General features: G+C 33.3%; 1 protein-coding gene across 6 annotated transcripts; it reads right to left on the bottom strand.

Annotated features, from left to right (window-relative positions):
- Window positions 1-1,639: 1,639 nt before the first annotated feature.
- Window positions 1,640-9,508, bottom strand: LOC115991187. 6 transcript variants are annotated; one of them, XM_031114932.1, is made up of 9 exons: window positions 9,423-9,508; window positions 8,906-9,093; window positions 5,495-8,273; window positions 5,343-5,384; window positions 5,097-5,204; window positions 3,824-3,925; window positions 3,485-3,575; window positions 2,496-2,559; window positions 1,806-2,107 (listed from the first exon to the last, which is right to left on the bottom strand). In XM_031114932.1, exon 3 carries the CDS (start codon window positions 8,264-8,266, stop codon window positions 5,495-5,497), a length of 2,772 nt encoding a protein of 923 aa, XP_030970792.1. In that variant the 5' UTR covers window positions 8,267-8,273; window positions 8,906-9,093; window positions 9,423-9,508; the 3' UTR covers window positions 1,806-2,107; window positions 2,496-2,559; window positions 3,485-3,575; window positions 3,824-3,925; window positions 5,097-5,204; window positions 5,343-5,384. The 6 variants fall into 6 exon arrangements, with proteins under 6 accessions (XP_030970791.1, XP_030970792.1, XP_030970794.1 ...); XM_031114934.1 differs by having other exon boundaries at window positions 5,378-5,384; XM_031114933.1 differs by having other exon boundaries at window positions 5,097-5,198; window positions 5,378-5,384.
- Window positions 9,509-20,068: the final 10,560 nt, after the last annotated feature.

Raw genomic sequence — 20,068 nt, 5'->3', positions numbered from 1 at the left:
TAACATACTATTTTACAACTCATCCAACATCTCATTTTTTTTTCATATACCACTAATTAAATAATACTAGCCTCTAAGCACGCGCACACAGACGTGCTCAAAGGCTCTTCTTTTCTTTTCTTTTTGGTAAAAGTTAATAATTTACATCAATTATAATTTGGGATTACTAAATTTTCAAATCACAAAAATATCTAGGGTGTGATGAAAAAAATTTCACCCACAAACACAACACTCATTACACCCCCTAGGTTTTTTGTTATTGGAAAATGTAATAATCAAATTATAATAGATGCAAGTTATTAACATTTACCCAACAAAAAAACAAAAAAAAAAACAGAAGAGCTTTTGAGCATGCATGTTTTGGCATGCTCAGAGCCTAGTTAATTTTTTGTGTATCTACTAATTTGATAATTAATTGTTTAATTTTAGAAATACTAAAATAATTAGATTTAGAATTTGTATACCAAAAATCAAACTTAGTGTCCTTTTAGATATAGCTTATTTTGCTGAAAATTGAAAACTGAAAGCATTATAGTAAAATAATTTTTAAATGTATGAATAGTGTCATGGAAACCATTTTTAATATTTTTTTCCTGAATAAAGTGGTTGTGGGCTTCATGAACAGTGCATTTTGTCTCCTAAAAGCTTAACCCATCTAATGGAGCACCTACAACCCTCTTAGAAAAGCATTAACATAGAAATGTGTTAAATGTAACCCACTACAACTTTGCAAACCAAATATGAGTACATCCCCAATGTGTATTATTATTATGATAAACTAAAAATAAAAAGTCTATTAAAACGACATGAAAGTCTTTTTTAAAAATTGTATATATCACCAGCAAATTGAAGTCCATTATTGCTAAGCCAAACCAAAGGTTAACACACACAAAGAAAAATATGGGAAGTGGGAACAGGGTTCACTCACTCATGCATAATCTTATACAACTACTTAAGCCAATAGAAATTTTTGTCCTATCAAGGGTTTAAGTATCAATTCCAAATTTGTGACCTTGTTGTAACCTTAAGTGTGCTAAACAATAGGATGATTAAAAAAAGATGAAAACAATAGTTTAAACCAAAAAAATAATTCATTCAAAAACCATTAAAAATAGACCGAAAGTACAATTGTAAGTAAAAGTTAATGTGGAATTTGAAGCTCTTTTAAAACCTTTCATGGCATATTTGGCTGATTTATATGGAAGTTGGATTGTAGACCCATAATCTTGACAGTGAAACCAACAGGAGGCTTATTTTCCCTTTAGCATCACATCTATACCCTTTGAGGCCTCAAATACTTCAAGTCCTTTGTAGCACCCACCCACATGAATCCTAACATCAAAAACTCAAAATGAACAACCAAGGTAATCACCATAAATTTGTCTAATTTGACAATAAAATCCCAAAAGCTAATTACACACCAAATACAATAATTTCCACTAATCAGAACCATTTGAGCCAAAAATGAAAACTAGAAATCATTCACATATGGAGACGAAGAAATCAGGAATGAAACAAAATTCCACCCAAGCAGAATGCAATATATTAAGAGAAAAGACAAACCAACAATTAAGAACAAAGCTTGCAAGAGCATGTTAAAAATGGATTGAGACTCCCCAAGATCCAATAAAGAAGACCATGAACCTTTAAATAAGCTTTTATCTCAATACTTAAGTCACACTTGCAACTTTACAAACCAGTTGCTGCAAAGTGCCAATACCCACAACTTTCATCAAACACTTGCTGCCCACCAAAATGATACCTAAGTGAAGGCCTTGACACATTAACTTCAAGCTCTTTGAGAATAAAAAAAATATTAACCGCTGATTGCTGAAAAGAAGGATACTCTTGTACCCAGTTTGAAAGGTGTACAATAACCAAATTTGAAAAGAAAAAAAATGAACACATTTAAACCAAATAAACATATACCTAAATAGGGAATATAAACATAGTCACATTGGTGAACATTTTACACGACTTTATAACCGCCGAAGGAGAAGCATAATAGGACGAGGAGGCTGAATTTTATTTCTCTTGAGCCCTTACTATGTGCTCTGCTTTGCCTCCACAACTTGACAATGTTCTACTATAGAAACACCAACGTGATCTGTCAGTTCACAGAACAAAAACTCTTCAGTCTCTAGAGAGAAAGGGATGGTGTAATAAGACATTAGCTTCACCAAAAAAAAGGGGGAAATATAAACAATTGTGGGTGTATATTTGCATGGAAAGAACCATTCCTATGATGCAAATGGTATGTATACATTCTGTAAATATTTCACAAATTAAAAATTATGAATGTATGCACACCCTATGGTGTATATTGATAAAAGGAAAACGTGTGTTACGACGAATTTAGAAAATTACAAATGTCCAGTTGTGAGCAGAATTATAATCACAGTCATAGTGAGTATGGTATATCTAAGACCAAAAAGATTTTAAAAAAAAATGCAAAGAATATGGAATGAAGAGCCAAAAATTAAAAAGTAACCTACCAAACTTGTCAGGTAGGAAACTGCCAAATCCTCATCTTCTTTCTTAGGGGAGCCCCATTTTTTGCTGCGTCATTATTAACATTATTAACAAAGCTGTTTGAAACCCAGTAACAAACAAAATTCAACATATACAAAGATTGAAAAGAGAGAAAGAATAATAGTAATTTTTCTTTTCTTTTCTTTTTTGGCCATGCAGTTGCTTGCCATTTTCCCTTGCAGTTCCTATATGTGATCTCCTATTCTTCAATATCTACCAGAACATTACAGAGAGAGAGAGATAGAGAGAGAGGATGGAGCAGAGTCTTTTTGGAGGTTTTCTATTTTGGGGTGATTTGTGTGAGGATAGGATGCATGGAAAAGGTGGGTAAGGTGATTCTAACAAACTTGCCTAAGAGAGTGCTACAATTTTGTCAGGCATGTTTTAAGTGGGAGTCAGAGAGGTGTTTCTACCAATTTGTCCTCCAGTTTTGTCCCTACTTAAATATCTATCCCAAACATGGGAAGCCCCATAAATAATACTATAGATAAATCATTCAATAAAAGAATATATATCAACAACCAATCTCTCTCTTCTCTCTCTCAGCCTCTCTGTGTCTTTCTCTCTCCAGTACAACTGAAACCATCCATCAAACCCAACTCCAGGAACCGAAACTTAGAGCACCACTAAAACAAACCCTCAAACCCAACCCAGCAACCAAAACTTAAAAGGCACCACCAAAATCAACTATCAAACCCAACCCCAGCAACTGCCGAAACTAACTCTCAAATCCAACCCCAGCAACCGAAACTCAAAGGCACCATTGAAACCAAGCCCAATCCCCAGCAATTAATACTACAAGCTACCACTGAAGAGCCAGAACCTCAGTACCACCAAAACAATTCAACCCACAACAACCAGTGATTCAACACCAATTCAAAGCCACAAGAACACTGATTCAGCACTGATTCAAAGCCACAAGAACAATGATTCAGCACCAATTCAAACTCACCTAAAAATTGCGACAAATTCCAGCAACCAATGTCGACCATCATTGTCGAGGCCACCAAGCCATCACCTTCCATCTTCAAAGATGCCGCCATCTACCAAAAAGAGAGAGAGCAACTGTGTTGAGAGAGTTTGTCGAGAGAGATGAGAGACTGGAGAGAGGAAATATTTTTTAATTTATTTGGGAAGACAGACAATAAAATATTATATTTCAATTTTGCACTAGCTACCGTAATTCCTATTTTTAACGGAAAATACCAGAATCATCAAGAGGTACTGGATAAAGGATTCGGGAAGTTCATGAATTCAGGTTTTAATGGAAACAAACTTAAATTTTGGGTACCGGTCTTTAATCTGGCATTGGTTCACTTCTTCTTCCTTCATTTTGAATTGAACAGATGGTTGTTTCTGTACAATAAGGAGGCTATCTATTCAATTTTGCTATCTGTAACTTGAAAATCAAACAAATGATAAGTAACTAGGTATCATGTAGCTAATATATTGATATGAATTTATTGACCAGTACTGAAACCCACAAAGCTAGAAAAAGAAGACACATGCAGAAACTGCAATAAAATTCATATAAATATAGGTACCAAATATGTTTCTTCAACAAAAAAATCACATCTTTTGACCAAGTAATTGCAGCAATCCCTGCTCAAGATGTTCTACTGAGAGAGATCCTTTGTTCAGAGTACAAATAATTGAGGTTAAATGATACAACCAATGTCATAGTTATGGAAAACCCAGAAAAAAAAAAATATATATATATATATATATAACTAAGAGGATCACTTCAATCTTGCAAGGAATGAGAACATAACAAAAGAACTTGGAAATCAATCAATTGCTTAGCCTATTCCTCATTCATGACTACTGACATCTTGCTATTCCTCATATGGGTTATATTGAATCAATCGGAGAAACAAAATTCAAGTCTCAAGGAATATTAAGTCATTCAATAAAAAGAAAGCAACCTCTATTTTAGAACAAATCCCAGATAACCACAGAGTGAATGGTTGACATTAATACATACTCTCAAAACCCAACATTCTTTTCAGAGATTGAATGGAACTTCTAGCAAAATAAAGCACTAAAAGTTGCATACTTGCAAGATTTGGAAGTAGTAAATATTAAAGAACAAGATAAGAAGAAAAAAAAAAATTGAACATTTTCAGAAGAAATTGGGTGAGTTCTGAACCTAGAAAGTAATGCCACAGAGAATTGTTTTGAGTGATTTTCCCAAGAAGCCACAAACACACCTTTTGGATATTATACATATGTAAAAAAGGCTTCCATATACATGTGAAATTTCTCAACAATAGCTCTACCAAATCTACGCATTAGTTACAAATGCACCATCTTTTAGTTTATACAAATATATGACACACACAACAATTAATCTTAATTTTTTTTTTTTTTTTTTCTGTTCATTTCATTGATTTATATCAAAACAGAACGCATTCAGGACTTTCATCAACAGGTGGTAAGCGCGCTCGATTTCAGTACAAAGAAAATATTGGAAACCCAACCATAAAACAAAGAATTAGTTGACAAGATTATTCATATAATTTTTTTCAAATACAAAAAATAAAAAGAGGGAAAAAAATACTAACCTTTTTTTGGGTATAAAAATTCTTATTTTTATCTTCTGAAGAAGTTGAGGAAGATCCATCTAATCCAACAATGCATAATTTTAATTCTCATCATAAATCTTACTGCTCCTATCACAAATTTGAAATAAGTACATTGGAGAGAGGAGTGAAATTACAAGTACATTCAACATTAAAAAAATATATAAAAAAAAAAATTTCTAATACAACATAGTCAATATTAATAAGTAATGTAGTCAACAGTAATACAATGTACAACTAAAACGCCAGTCATAGAACATCACCGCATGCCTGAAAAACATAAAATAACATCGTTAGGAGACAAAATAGTAAATATCAGCTAAACACAGAAGCAACTAAATTAATTTAAACAATCCGGACATTATTGAAGCATCACATACCTAGTTTGGAACATGACTACTTGTCGAAGCGCTACAGGAATCCGGACATTTTCTACGATTATGCCCTTCTTCATGACACAATCCACATCTCTGTTTGGGTTGATTTTCCCTCAAATCCGACTCCTCCCTCCGGCTTCCCAATTTTCGCTTGACCCCATCCATCTCATTCCTTATTCTTGACTTCACTGGTCGACCTTTGTCCCGCAACAATCCTGGGTTAGGCACCCACATTAAGCCGTCAGCATCCCTCCATAATGACTCTGACTTAGGCACCGTAAATCCATAGGAATAGCTTTTAATGGCATTCGCCAAACTATAGCATGGGTCAATATATTTAGTCGGATCAATGTGTAGCAACTCACAGACTTTAATTACATGTGAACAAGGGATCTTCATGTTTTGCCATTCCCCACACCCACATGTTCTATCCATTAACCGAATTTCATAATTGTGTCCCCCTCCAATGCTATGGTCACTGTATGATATAAATACTTGATATATATCATCCTGATTGTCAAATTCCCTCACATGATGTTGTGCAGCTTTGAGCTTATTTGTGTCATAAATGGACATGGCATATTTACTCCACCTCTTACCCTCCAAGAGATCATGAGTAATATCTTTGTGCCGATCATGGAAATATGCGACAAGTTTAGACCAAGTGAACTCAACCATTGCTGCTATGGGCAAACCACGTGCACCTTCTAGAACCCCATTGAAGCACTCAGATATATTGGTTGTCATTGCCCCATAACGTTTTCCACCATCATGTGACTGGGTCCACATGTCCACAGGCTCACTCATTAGATATGTGTGTGGCTTATAAGGTTTGGGATCGCCTCCATTAACGCCAATGGTCAACTCCTTCTTAATGGCTTCAATCTCAGCATTCTTAATTGAGTCCATTATGTTATTGAATTTTGCTTCCTGAATAGCATATCCCGCTTTCAAGGCCAATGACTTTAGAATCGGGTCCTGAAAATGTGTGTTAAAGTTACTAGTGACATGTCTAAGGCAATATCGGTGAAATACTCTTAATTTTCCATTTTCATCCCTGGGCCAGGCTGCAATGGCGTTTTTGATACCCTCATGTTGGTCAGAAATAATGCAAATGCCCTCATCAGGTATCACATCCCCTATCGTCTCCCTAAGGCATTCTAAAAACCACCCCCAACTGGACCCTGATTCAATATCCACAACGGCAAAGGCAAGAGGAAATACCTTGTTATTAGCATCAGTTGTCATTGCAATTAACAACTTTCCTTGATATTTACCATACAAATGGGTCCCATCAATACTGATCACAGGCTTGCAATATTTGAATCCATCAATGCATGGAGCGAAAGCCCAAAATACATAGTGCAATAAACTAGTACCTGCCACGCTCCCAGGTGTAGTATGATAGAAAAATCGGGTACCCGGGTCCTGATCAATGTATGCCAATAACAACTTTTGCAACTTTTGGTAAGACTTTTCCCAATCCCCAAATATCTTTGCAATAGCCTTTTGTTTTGCATCCCATACCTTAGAGTAAGAAAGCTCATGGCCAAACTTCATGCTCATGTTAGTTCTGAGATCATGAACTGTGGTAGTGTGTTTCTTGAGTAAAATCGGAAGAAGTTCTGATGCAACAAAATTAGAATCAATCATTCTACCATCTTTTGGTAACCCAAGGGATATACAAGTGTGAGGACCCACATAAACTGTGACCACCCATAGTCCATGAAGTTTAGGCTTCATGAATGCCCCAACGTACCATTTGCATGACTTATCCACGCATTTCGCACACAGTTTCACCTTGGTGGACCTACTGATTAAAAATTGTTTGTTTTCCTTAGCAGAGTAAATTGTTAATGCGCGCTTTACCGCCTCTTTGTTGGCAAAAATCAATCCTTTACCAAAATTCATCCCCTCTTGCCAAGTAGAAGCAAATGGTATCTCAATATTTGAAGGATCAACTATATTTTTCCAAGTATTTGCATAGAATGATGGGGCAGGAGGTGTGTAAGCAGGGATAGTGTTTGTAATATGCTGGACACCAATATCATCGTTAGCATCATTTTCATCACAATCAAATATATCATCAGCATTAAGATTGACAGCAATTTCATGGTCATCAACATCTTCGTCAAAGTCATCTCGCTCAATCGTCTCTTCATACTCATCTCTACCATCAAGATCTTCACCATTATTGGCACTTTGATTAACATCTTCTTCATCTTCCTCCTCTAAATGTGTAAAAGATTCATCTCGAGGTTTACAAAATTTATCTTGATATCTATGGCCGCCTTCCTTCTCAATCGGTGTTGGTGTCTCTTCACATGGGGGTGTATAGCCTCCCAATGTGGTGCTTCGATCATCTGGGAGTATAAACTGTAGATTTGTAGTTGTTTGTTGCATTTCTTCACCGCCAACTTCTGCACGTGGCTCTGCACTTATGTACAACTCAATAGCATTTATTTGGGCCATTTTCTCCATCCTATCAAACATGATCTTCACATGTTTGTCTTCTTCTATCACCATATACCTGTAATTAATGTGTTGATGGAGGATTTCATGTGGAGAACGAAAAGTAATTTTAATGTCATGCAAAACAGGGTTCACACGCAGTTCTTCCATAATTATCCTCTTCAAATCATTCAAAGTCTTCAACCTACGATGTATCTGAATATAATAGCACTTGATACCCCGCCCTTTAAATGGCAATCCCTCATTCTCATCATCATTGCAAAGCTCTCCACCGTAGTACAGATTTATATCAATTACAGTCATTGTTAACCTATTAAAGTCAAGTGTAATATGTTAGTGACAAATATAATACTTTCATTCAATGTCAACAACAAAACATTTTATCTAGTCAAAGTACAAACATTACGTATAAAATGCCAAAAACACCTGGTTATAACATATAGTATGGTTATGACATTATGTCCCAACCCCTCAAGCAAATTTGCATATACTCATTCCACATCACATATAAAAACACTCATTATCCATTTCATACCCATTACAAATTCTAAATCATTCTAATGACATGACTTTCAAAACCCATTCAAATCTTTAAAAAAATATATTCTCAAATAAGTTATGATAAAAAACCTAGCAATACCATCCATTTCATACCCAATACAAAATTTTAAATCCTTCTAATGTCATGATAAAAACTTAACAATACGAAATAAATATCTTAAATAAGTTATGATGAAAACCTAGCAAATAAATAATCACAATATTTACACTAACAAAACTAAATAAATATTCACAATATTTAGAATAATATCTTAAATAAGTTATGATAAAAACCTAGCAAATAAAAAATCACAATATTTATATACTAACAAAATTGTTAGAAGTTTTAAACCACACCCCAACAATAAATAAAACCCAAGTGCAAAATTGTAAAACCCTTACCTAAGATGCAGATTTGTAGAAACTGTGAAAGAGAGAGAGAGATGAGAGGGTGAGTCTGTAAGTGCGGCTGTCTGTGAGTGAGGCTGACAGGATAACCACGGAGTGAATGGTTGACATTAATACATACTCTTCAGAGATTGAGTGGAACTTCTAGCAAAAATAAAGCACCAAAACAATAAGTTGCAAACCTGCAAGATAACAGAGAATTGTTTTGAGTGATTTTCCCATGAAAACATAAACACACCTTTTGGATAATTTATATATGTATAAAAAAAGCTTCCATATACAAATGCACCATATACATGACACAAAAAACAATTAATCTTAATTTTCTTATTAGCACTGATTTATATCAAAACAGAACCCACTCAGGACTTTCATCAAACAGGTGGTGAGCGTGTTCAATTTCAGTTCACAATATTGGGAACCCAAGCATAAAACAAAGAATTAGTTGCCAAGATTATTCATATAATTTCTTCAAATACAAAAAATAAAAAGGAGAAAAAAAAAAACTGACCTTTTTTTGGGTATAAAAATTCTTTGTTTTTTCCTTCTGAAGAGCTTGAGGAAGATCCAAACCCTGAAAACGGCGCTATGGAGTTGTAGTTTAATTGATGTAAATGAAATTCGGGAAAGAAGGATATATGGGCCGGGCCTGAGCGAAACCTGAGTGTGAACTAAGCCTGGCTTTTTAGTTCAAACACGCTTTCAGCCTTTAGTCTTAGTAGGCTAAGTTTACCTTATTGGGCTTGGATTTTATCCTCAGAGCCCAACCTCATAATGCCTAGAAGCTAGACATTCTAATCTTTCTTTTTTCTTTTTTTGTGAAGATTCTAATCTTTATTTTGACAATGAAAACCAAAATAATAAGTCTATGTGGGTGTGTGTTTAACATGATTTTCATGTGCACGATAGTTAGCTAGGATGATTAGACAAAGGAACTTTTCTAGCAAACAAATGAAGTGGGTCTTTAATGCTTCACTTTCATGATTGAGTGAAATCATTCTTAAATTTTCCGTTTATGCATATGAGTTTGTGCATTGAATAATATATGAAGTATAATAGGATTGTTGAAAATTGAAAGACAAGCAAACAGGTTGTAAGTCCTAAAACTAAAAACTAACGCAAATGCCACCATTTTCATGATTTTTTGTGTTTGAGTAGGACTCACGTTTATCACACCTAATCAAACTAACGTGGGAAATTGTATTTTGAAAATCGGTTTATATAGCTACCCCTCCTAATATATGAGTCTCATAGGTCAGCACGGTCGTGAGAGGAGTGTTGCATAAGATAGTGTCATAAGATACTTTCTCTTAATTTAGTGTTGTATGAGCTCACAATACATTAGTGTCTAAATTTACCTACATCAACCATTCATTGATAATAAGATTGTCCATGTAAACTTGGAGGAGTATGATGCGATTCAAAATGAAATAATTGGATGCCCACCACCATTACCGCCCCCCACCCCCCCCCCTAAAAAACCAATTCTTTTATAAATAAGAAAAAAATAGTTAAAAGAATAAAAAAAGTGAGAGGTTTAAGATTTTAAAATTAGATCGAATTCAACTGGAAGTTAGATCATGGTGATGTCATAAATAATATATGCAAGTCTCACCTTAAAAAAATAAAAAAAATAAAAAAGAGAGAGAGAGGATCTTTAAAATATATAAATTATTTTTTTTTAGGAAGGAAAAAAAGTATTCTAAGTTGTTTATTCACTAAAAAAATATATTATAAGTCTCATTTGGAAATAACGAGGAAAAATGCTATAATTCTTCCTTTATAAATAGCACATTCATTCAAGTATTTTAAGTATTAAATGAATATATTAACTTTTATCAAGCCTATGATTCTAAAATTAAATAAATAGTTTAGTTCTTTTTTTTATCAATAATTATAATAATAATGCATGTGATTTTTTTAAGCAGAAAAAAATAAAATTGGTCAAGACCATTTTAGATTCTTGGAGTTGATTGATTTTGATCCTTGGGCTTGACTGTTTTTCATTGGTTTTTATCGATTTTGGAACAATTTTTACATTGGTTGGTTTTTAGTATTGGATCAAACTAGACATTAATTCTCGATTAACCCAATCAAACTGCAGGTCAATTTGTTTGTTTGTTTGTTTTTCAATGAGTCATTTTGTTTTTTAAAACCATGAAAAAGTAGCATTGACAGTAAAGCATACACATCAATAAGATATCATCAAATATTAATATTACAATCACAATTCTATGAATCCATAAGGTACATGCTCGGTTGGGAGAGTTTATTTTCATCAGTTTATTGGACTAAAAAATAAACTCAAGTAAAATATTGCTCAAGAAAAAGGTAAAGATTATAAAAATGTGCAAAAACTAAATAAAACGAAGGCTTGATTAGTGCCATTGGCAAAATATATGACATTTTAAAATTGCGAATATCATGCATTGAGGTGGATGTATCCAATTTTTTTTTAAGCAGGTCACTAAGTATTTGTTTGGAATAGCTTATTTAACTTAAACTAAAAATATTTTACTGAAAGTGTAGAAAAAATGTTTAAAAAAAAACTAAATAGTATAATGAGACTCGTGAATAGTATCAAAATGTACAATGGGACCCATAAATAGTAGCAAAAATAAGATGAAAATGAAGATAAGCTGAAAAATTCAGCTCATCCCAAACGCACACTAAGGTTGCGTTTGGGATTAAATTCTAAATCCAGCTTATTTTGCTACTATTTATGGGCTCTACTGCATTTTTTAGTACTATTTATGGGTCCTATTGTACTATTTCAACTAACTTTTACATTTATTTATAGTACTTTCAGTAAAAAAATTTTAATTTCAACAAAAAGTTTTCAATTTCAGCTCAATAAATTGTTTTCAAATGGACTCTAAATGTTTATGTGAAAGAGAACACGCATGCACTCAATGCATAATGTACCTCCACATATACTAGACCCAATAAAATGTGAACACATAGTAAATGTTAAACACTTGTCCACATTCTAGGGCCCAAGCCTGTTCCATTAATAAACGGACACAACAATTTTGGATTTTGTTTGTTATTAACCAAAAAAAAAAAAAAGGTGTAGTATTTCATTTCCTTTCCCAAGTATAGCTTGAGCCACAAAAATTAAAGATAGAATGTGGATAAATGGCACAAAAAGATGAGTGGTAATTAAGAAGCCTGTTTTCAAATGATGATAGCAAATATCAATCTCTCGATTATATCAAGACAACTGACAAATTCCAAAGAGCTTTTTTTGTCTCATCTATATGAATTTTGTGAAGACACTAAACTTTGAACAGTATCCCTTCATGAGATTCTCTAAACAAGTCACGTTGTTGTTGTTGTTCTTTTCCCCAACCCCCAAAAAATAATTGTCACACTCTTTCCTACTTTGTCATTTGAAGACTTATTATATATGGAAGTTGTAAATATCTATGTACCATAATCTATAAAGGGTTTTACCAACCAAAAAAAAAAATCTATAGAGGGCACCTAGGCATGTACTATTCTTCTTTATTTTATTTTTTTCTCTTGATTTCCATGTACAAGATAATTCTTTATTATTTGGATTCACGCATCTACCTTCAGGTACATGAGAGATTGCAATATGCAACTTTGAGATCACCATTTAGAGCATTCACAGGAAAAGAGTTAAAAAATTTTAATTTTTAGCAACTCAAAAACTTACTTTATCTATTTTAACAACACACTTTACATTACACCAGACATTAAAACTTTTATTTTAACATACACCACATTAAAATAATATAAGTAATACAATTAAATAATATATCCCTACAAATCGGAATCACCCAAAACCACATCCCTGCAAATCAAACCACCAAAAACCACATCCAAATCAGAAACCACCAAAAAAAAAAACCATCTAGCAACCCTAGCAACCTGCAACCAAACCCGGCAAAGATGAGTCTTTGCCACCACCACTAGAGGCAAAAAAAAAAACCCCACAAAACCTCAACCATCATGAACCCTCTATGACCCATTCCAAACGCACTTGAGACCCACGGCCACACCATCGAGCACGACCAAACGCACCACCATGCCCATGAACCCATAACACCAACCCAGAATGCCAACACCACACCCACCCACCAATCCGACCACCACAAAGTTCAAACCCATATCACAACCAACAAAACCCACCCACCATACCAAAACCCAACAACCACAAATCCAATCTCACCTCACCAAATCAGACCCACGAATCCGATCTCACCTCTTAACCACAATCACCTGACTACAATCGTCGAACCACCAAGCACAAACAAAGGCACAGAAGAGCGCGAAGAGAAAAGAGAGAAGTGAGAGAGGAGAGAGAAGGGAGAAGAGTTTGAGGAAAAAAAAGAGATCATTGGTGATTAAAAATTTGATTTTTGTGTTTACCTTCTTGCTATAGTGGGCTGTTATTCATAATAGCTCACTGTAGCGTGAATGTAAAATATAGCTACAAATTTTAAGTATAGCAACTTTACTGCAGGGCCTTTTTTGTTGGTTGAGATGCTAAAATAACTTTTAAGTTATTTTAGCATCTTTATTATGAATGCTCTTAGGCAACAATTATCTTTAAGTAATAAAATGGAGTATAATATAATTAGGTGTGGCTTATCTCCAATGTTTTTTTTAACTGGAATTTCCTTTTATTTTGATGATAAACTACCATGTCACCTACTAATTAAACAAAATGTGGAGATTAAAATCTACTACTAGTTGCCATAGTATATTTAAAACAAAATGACATATCCAGTTAAAAAAATACTAGAGGTAAGCCAAGTACAATAATGTTTAACCATCTCACATTAACTTTAGTTCAAATAATGAGATGTAGAATTAACCTGGTTAGTTTTCAAAAAATTTGTGATATTTTTATGTGTTTTAAACTTGAAGAATATACTAATATTCCATAAAAATTTATGACTTTCTGCCAACCAAATTCATAAAGGGACATTTTTGGTTTACTAGTGGTGATAATTGCACTTTGAATAATCAAGAAAAGGCCCATTTGTAGTCCTCACTCACTAAATTGAGTTTTGAATACAATAATAAAACAGGGTAAACTAAAAGCTTAGATGAAATCCCAGTGGTTTTGTGATTATCGTTTAGCACAGCTTTAAATGAGTCAAATCGAGCCTAATTGAGTACTAAAATTTTAAGTTTTTTATTTAATTTATTTTGAATTTAATTCAAAATTTTCCATTCTTTCAATTTGTAGTTTACATGTTTCTTTGGTGAGATTTATGAGTTTGCCAATCGCCGAAAATAAATATTGACATAGAGTTGAAGGCATTATTTTGTGAGGGTGTTTTCATTTTCCGGTTTTAGGTCTTATCACATTTCTGGCTTCATAACCTCAATTGGTATTGATGAAAAAAATTTACATTAACAAAAAAAATATATATATATATTTGAGCTTGTGCATAGTATGGCCGCAAGGAGTCTATTTGTATTATTAAAATGTGTCTTAAGAGCAACCGTATTAGTATGTCTAAAAGATTTCATCTATTTTACACAAAAAAAACTTACTTTTTCTATTTTACATTATTACTTTTACAAAATATCCGCATCATTTTATCTATTATACACAGTTTTTTATTAAAATAATATATTTCCTCACCTTTTCTATTATTTCCCACCTACCCCCACCTAAGAGCACTCACAGCAGTAGTGCTATATTGCTATATTTTAGCTCCTCAACCCCTAAAATCAGCACCCAGTAGTGGAGCTAAATCTATCTTTTTTAGCTCCATTGCTACAGTGTACATCTATTTATAGATGTGCACGGTTCATGAGAGCTAAAAAAATATTTATCATTTTATTAAATTTCTCTCTCCTCTTCCATTAAAAAAAAAAACATTTTCTCTTTCTTTCTTTTTCTCCCTCTCTTCGGCTTCTCTTCTTTCTTCCTCTTTCCTTCTCATTTTTTTTTCTCTCCTTCATCTACTCTCTGCTTCGCCGATCTCCATCATCGATCTTCATTAAGCTTCTCCAGCTTCTCTCTCTCGTGCCTCTCTGAGTAAATCATTGCCGTCTTGCCGCTAATGGGTCGCCGTCACACCAAGGATCACCATCGTGCCACCGCTGGATGGATCGCCATCACACCGAGGATCACCATCGTGCCGCTGGATGGATCGCCGTCTAGTCGTTGATGGGTCACCGTAATGCCGCGATGGATCGCGTTGTGCCACTGGATGGATTGCCACTATGCCGCTGGGTAGATCGCCGTCGTGCCTCCCCTCTTTGGGTGGATCATGGTCGTGGGTTGCTAGATTTTGTGGTGGGTTCGGGTGTGGATGAGTTTGTAGTTGGCTTTTGACAGTTTGGATTGGTAATTGGCGGCAGTGTGCTGATTGGTGAAGAACATGGATTTTGTGGGTTTGTGGTGGTGGATCGTGGCTGGTGGTAGATCGATGGTGGGTTTTGCCATGGATTGGTTGTGAGTTGGTGGTTGTTCAGTGATTTTTATGGGTTTGGTGGTGGTTGAATGAAATATTATTTTTATTGTAGTGTTTACATTATTTTATTGTGTTAAAATATAAAATAGCTCCACTGCTGTAGGGTGTGAGAAGGTAAAATAGATAAAATGACTTTTTGTGTAGCTAAAAAGCTAAAAATTTAGATCCACTGCTGTGGATGCTCTAACACTTCTTTTTTCTCTAGAGTCTAAATACACTCCCTTCTTTTTCTTCTTGTCCTTATCTCTATCTCCGCCTCTCTTTCTTCTCCTTTTCTTTTTTTTGAGAATCTTGTTCTTTCCTCTTCTTCTTTTACAATGTGGGTTTTATACTTTTATTAGAGATGATGACTTTGGTTTGGGTTTGATTAAGGGCAGTGATTTTGGGTAGAGAAAGCAAAATTTCAATTTGGGTTTTTCTCTCCTCTTCTTCAGCATCTTCTTCTTTCTTTCTTTATCTTCTCCTTCTTTTTTCAAATTCGGTTTGATTATTTATATGAATTTGTATATGGCTTTGATGAATGATTTTGTGGTGTGTCCGTGTTGTTGTGGTGGTGGTTGTCAGTACTGGGTTGCAGTGGTGGTGGTTAGCGGTGCTGGGTTTTTGTGACGGTTGGCTTCTTCTTCTTCTTCTTGGCATTGAAGAGTAGGTGAGAGAGAGTCTGACAAGGCAAGAAAGAGGAGAGAGAAAAAAATATAAAATAATAAATAGAAGAGCTACAGTAATCGTGCATATATGCACGGTTAGTATAGCAATTGTGCATAAATGCACAATTTTACACCCACTAATATGGGTGTTTTTTTACTCAAAATGTGTAAAATGAGCAACTTTTTATATTTTGCAAGATTTTACACATACTGATGCTAATGCTCTAATGCATATTTTGTTTATGTCATGTTTGGAGCACCACTTCATGCTTGAGAGTCAGAGGCCTTCTTTTTCTTTTGGTTTTTTGAGCCGTTTGTAATTTTGAATGATTTTTTTTAATAAGATAATAAAGTGGCAGATTTTATAAGTGTTAATTGAAAGTTGAAGGCAATGAACAAAAAAAATCATAACCCAAAGAAAAACTTTAATCTTACAAGATATTAAAAAAAAAAAAAAATTGGCTAGCATTTATTTAACAAAGACTAATTATTATTTTGACATAAAATCTAGCATAAATTTATGGTGTTGCAAATACAGTATTAGTACATTTTGATTTATATTTCCAAATACAACTCTCTATAAAGATAATAAAAAATTTATAAAAAAAGGGAGAGAGAGAGAGAGAGATCTTGCAAGACACGTGCATTTCAGAGTATAGCTGCAGGGTTTTTACTTTTCATAGGAAGATGCATTATAGAGAGGGGGAAGAACATTTCTGTGATTCTTATATATCGTGGAAGATTGATTAAGAAATGAAAAGACAAATCCATCTATCTAAACGTCAGTTTAGAAATGACCATAAAACTCTTAAAATCCCCAAATTCATTAATTGGACAATAAAAATAGAGTAGTTTAATAGTGAAATAAGTGGAATTCAAAAAGACATAAAAAAAAAGAGTAAAGAAATCAAAGCTATAAATTATGTTGAAATCCGTTAATTTGTAGCAGTGAAGCTAAATAGCTATAATGCTATTTTAGCTCCACCAAAATACCAAAAAGGGCCACACAGCAATGGAGGCATAGCTAAAATTTTTAGCTGAACTGCTACAGTGCACATCTATCTATAGATAGATGTGCACTGTAGCAGACATCTAAAAAAAAAAAAAAAATTTATTAACCCCTCCGGATTAAAATAATACTGGTTTGTTTATTTTTTTCATTCTTTTATTCTCATCTCACCGTTCTCTCTCTCACTCTCAAGCTCCCATCTGAGAAATTTCTCTTAAGCTCTCATCTCTCAAGCTCTCACCTCTCTGAAACTCTTAAGCTCACTCTCACCATCTCACCTGAAACTCACCATCTCTCAAGCTCAAGCTCTCAGATCAACGCTGTCCCAGTCGAAGCTCAACCCACTGTCATCCCAGCCACCGATCGCTTCAGACCCACCAGTTGTCCCAGCCGCTGATCGCCTCAGACCGACGCCGTCCCAGCCGCCCATCTCTCTCAGATCGCCTCAGTGCTTGCTCGGAGTGCTTGCTCGCGGATCAATGCTGCTTCACTAGACCCACGCCGGCATCAGTGTTGCTTCACCAGACCCACGCCGGCATCAGTGCTGCTTCACCAAACCCACGCCGTAGATCGGAGTGCTTGCTTTCCGATCGGGTGGGTTTTTAGTGATTTTTTATTTTGTTTGGTCTGGGTTGAGGAAAAAAATTGGAGATTTGGGTTTTTTTTTTTTTTTTACCTGCTGTGTACTAGTGGTAGTGGTGTTAGTGGTGGTTGTGGCTGTAGGTGTGGGTGTGGTTATGGCTATGGGTGTGGCTGATGGTAAAGGTGGTTGTGGCCGATTCTGTATATGTTTTTTTTTAGTGGGATATATTATTTTATTGTAGTAGTTATATTATTTTATTATGATATTTATATTATTTTATTGTGTTGAAAGCTAAAATAGATCCACTGATGCAGCATATGTGTAGGTAAAATAGATAAAGTAACTTTTGGTGGAGCTAAAAAGCTAAATTTTTAGCTCCACTGCTGTAGATGCTCTTACACGCACCACATGCCTATCATCCGATCATTGAGAGAGATGAAACTTAGCCCTATCGGCTGCAACCTCATCTAACCAAGCATGACATTGCTTAAAGTTACTTAGCCCCATCGGCTGCAAGCTCATCTAACGGAACATGACATTGCTTAAAGTTACACATGGTGTAACTTTAAGCAATGTTACACCAACCAATAGTTTTCAATTTGATGCAAATTTTGACAAATTCATTGTTAGATGACATTATTTTTATATATTCTCTATGTTTGCAAAATTTCAGGGTGATCAAAGATCAATAACTATGTCATCAATCAATTGTATAAATTCAAGTTTTTTTAATTTGAAATAATGCACAAAAGATTAGTTTATGCATCAAATGGTAAATTACATATAATTAGCATAAAATTTGATATGTACGTTAAGAACATATAGAACATGTAATTGAATAATTGGATTTTCGAAATATGAATTAAATAATAAGTTATTGAGTGATGTATATATGTATATATATATTTGGTCGGGTTTAAGTTACACTTGATGTAATCTATATATATATAATAATAGGTAAAGTAGAGATAAAATCCAATTAAATTTCTAATTGGAATTCAATTAGAGTATAATTTTGCGTCATGTGTCTCATCTAATCTAAATTTTAGAATTTTGTGCCAAGTGAATTAATTTAGTGTAAAGATTGAATTTCAATTAAAGTTTAATTTTGTACCACGTATCCCATCTAATCTAAATTTTTAAATTTTTGTGCCAAATTAGTTAATTTAGTATAAAAAAGAGGAATCCAATATAATAAACTATGAAAAACATAATCATATAACTAAAAAAAAATTCAAATTTATAAATCATCTATAGGTATATTAATAGGTAAAGCTTGGTGAAGATTTGAATTAGAATTTGAAATTATAATCCAATTTTGTGCCATGTGTCTAGATTTATGTGGGAACTACACTATAATTATCCACTTAAGTTTGTGTCATGCGTCTACTTAAATTTTTTAATCTTTTTGTCAAATGAGTTAATAAGTGCAAAATACTAAGAATATAATATTAATGAACTATAAAATTTTTTAAAAAATCACATATACTCAATAAAAATCACCAGATGTTTCTTAAAAGATAAATAAAATAAAAATCACCACATAACAAAAATCACCACACATTCTATCTTATTAAAAATTAGGAAAAAAAATGATCATAAGTAGTATTAAATTTAGGTAAGAATTTTAATATGTGAATAATTACGTTTACTTTAAAAGAATAATTTGACTAATTATTTATATTTTATGATAAGAATTGTGTTTAATTTTAAATGTATCTATATGTATGCATGAATGCATGTGTTAGAATTTGAAATTATAATTCAATTTTGCGCCATATGTCTAAATTTATGTGGGAAATACACCATAATTATCTACTTAAGCTTGTGTCTTGTGTCTACTTAAATTTTTTAATCTTTTTATCAAATGAGTTAATGAGTGCAAAATACTAAGAATCTAATATTAATAAACTATAAAATTTATAATTAAAAAAAAAAAAAAAACAAAACAATCACATATACTCAATAAAAGTCACCACATGTTTCTCAAAAGATAAATAAAATAAAAATCACCACATAACAAAAATCATCGCACGTTCTATCTTATTAAAAATTAGGAAAAAAAAATTATCATAAATAGTATTAAATTTAGGTAAGAATTTTAATATGTGACTAATTACGTTTACTTTAAGAAAATAATTTGACTAATTATCTATATTTTATGACAAAAATTGTGTTTAATTTTAAATGTATCTATATGTATGCATGAATGCATATGTTACATGCTTTAAAAAATTAATTTGACTAATTATTTATATTTTTATAATAAAAATTTTGTTTAATTTAAATGTATTCATGCGTTTGCATAGAGTTACATGCTAGTTCTAAGTAATGTTACACTACTCAATATTTTTTAATAGGATATTAATTTTGACAAATCCACCGATCGATTATATTATTTTCGTATATTATCTATGTTTACAAAATTTCAAGGTAATCAAATATCAATAGTCA

Source organism: Quercus lobata, chromosome 5 (assembly GCF_001633185.2).
Source record: "Quercus lobata isolate SW786 chromosome 5, ValleyOak3.0 Primary Assembly, whole genome shotgun sequence".
Taxonomy (NCBI): domain Eukaryota; kingdom Viridiplantae; phylum Streptophyta; class Magnoliopsida; order Fagales; family Fagaceae; genus Quercus; species Quercus lobata.
This window is presented reverse-complemented; position numbering and strand designations above follow the sequence as displayed.

Coding starts and splice junctions, on each gene's coding strand:
- LOC115991187 (XM_031114931.1), bottom strand. CDS start 8,266: ATGACTGTAATTGATATAAATCTGTACTACGGTGGAGAGCTTTGCAAT.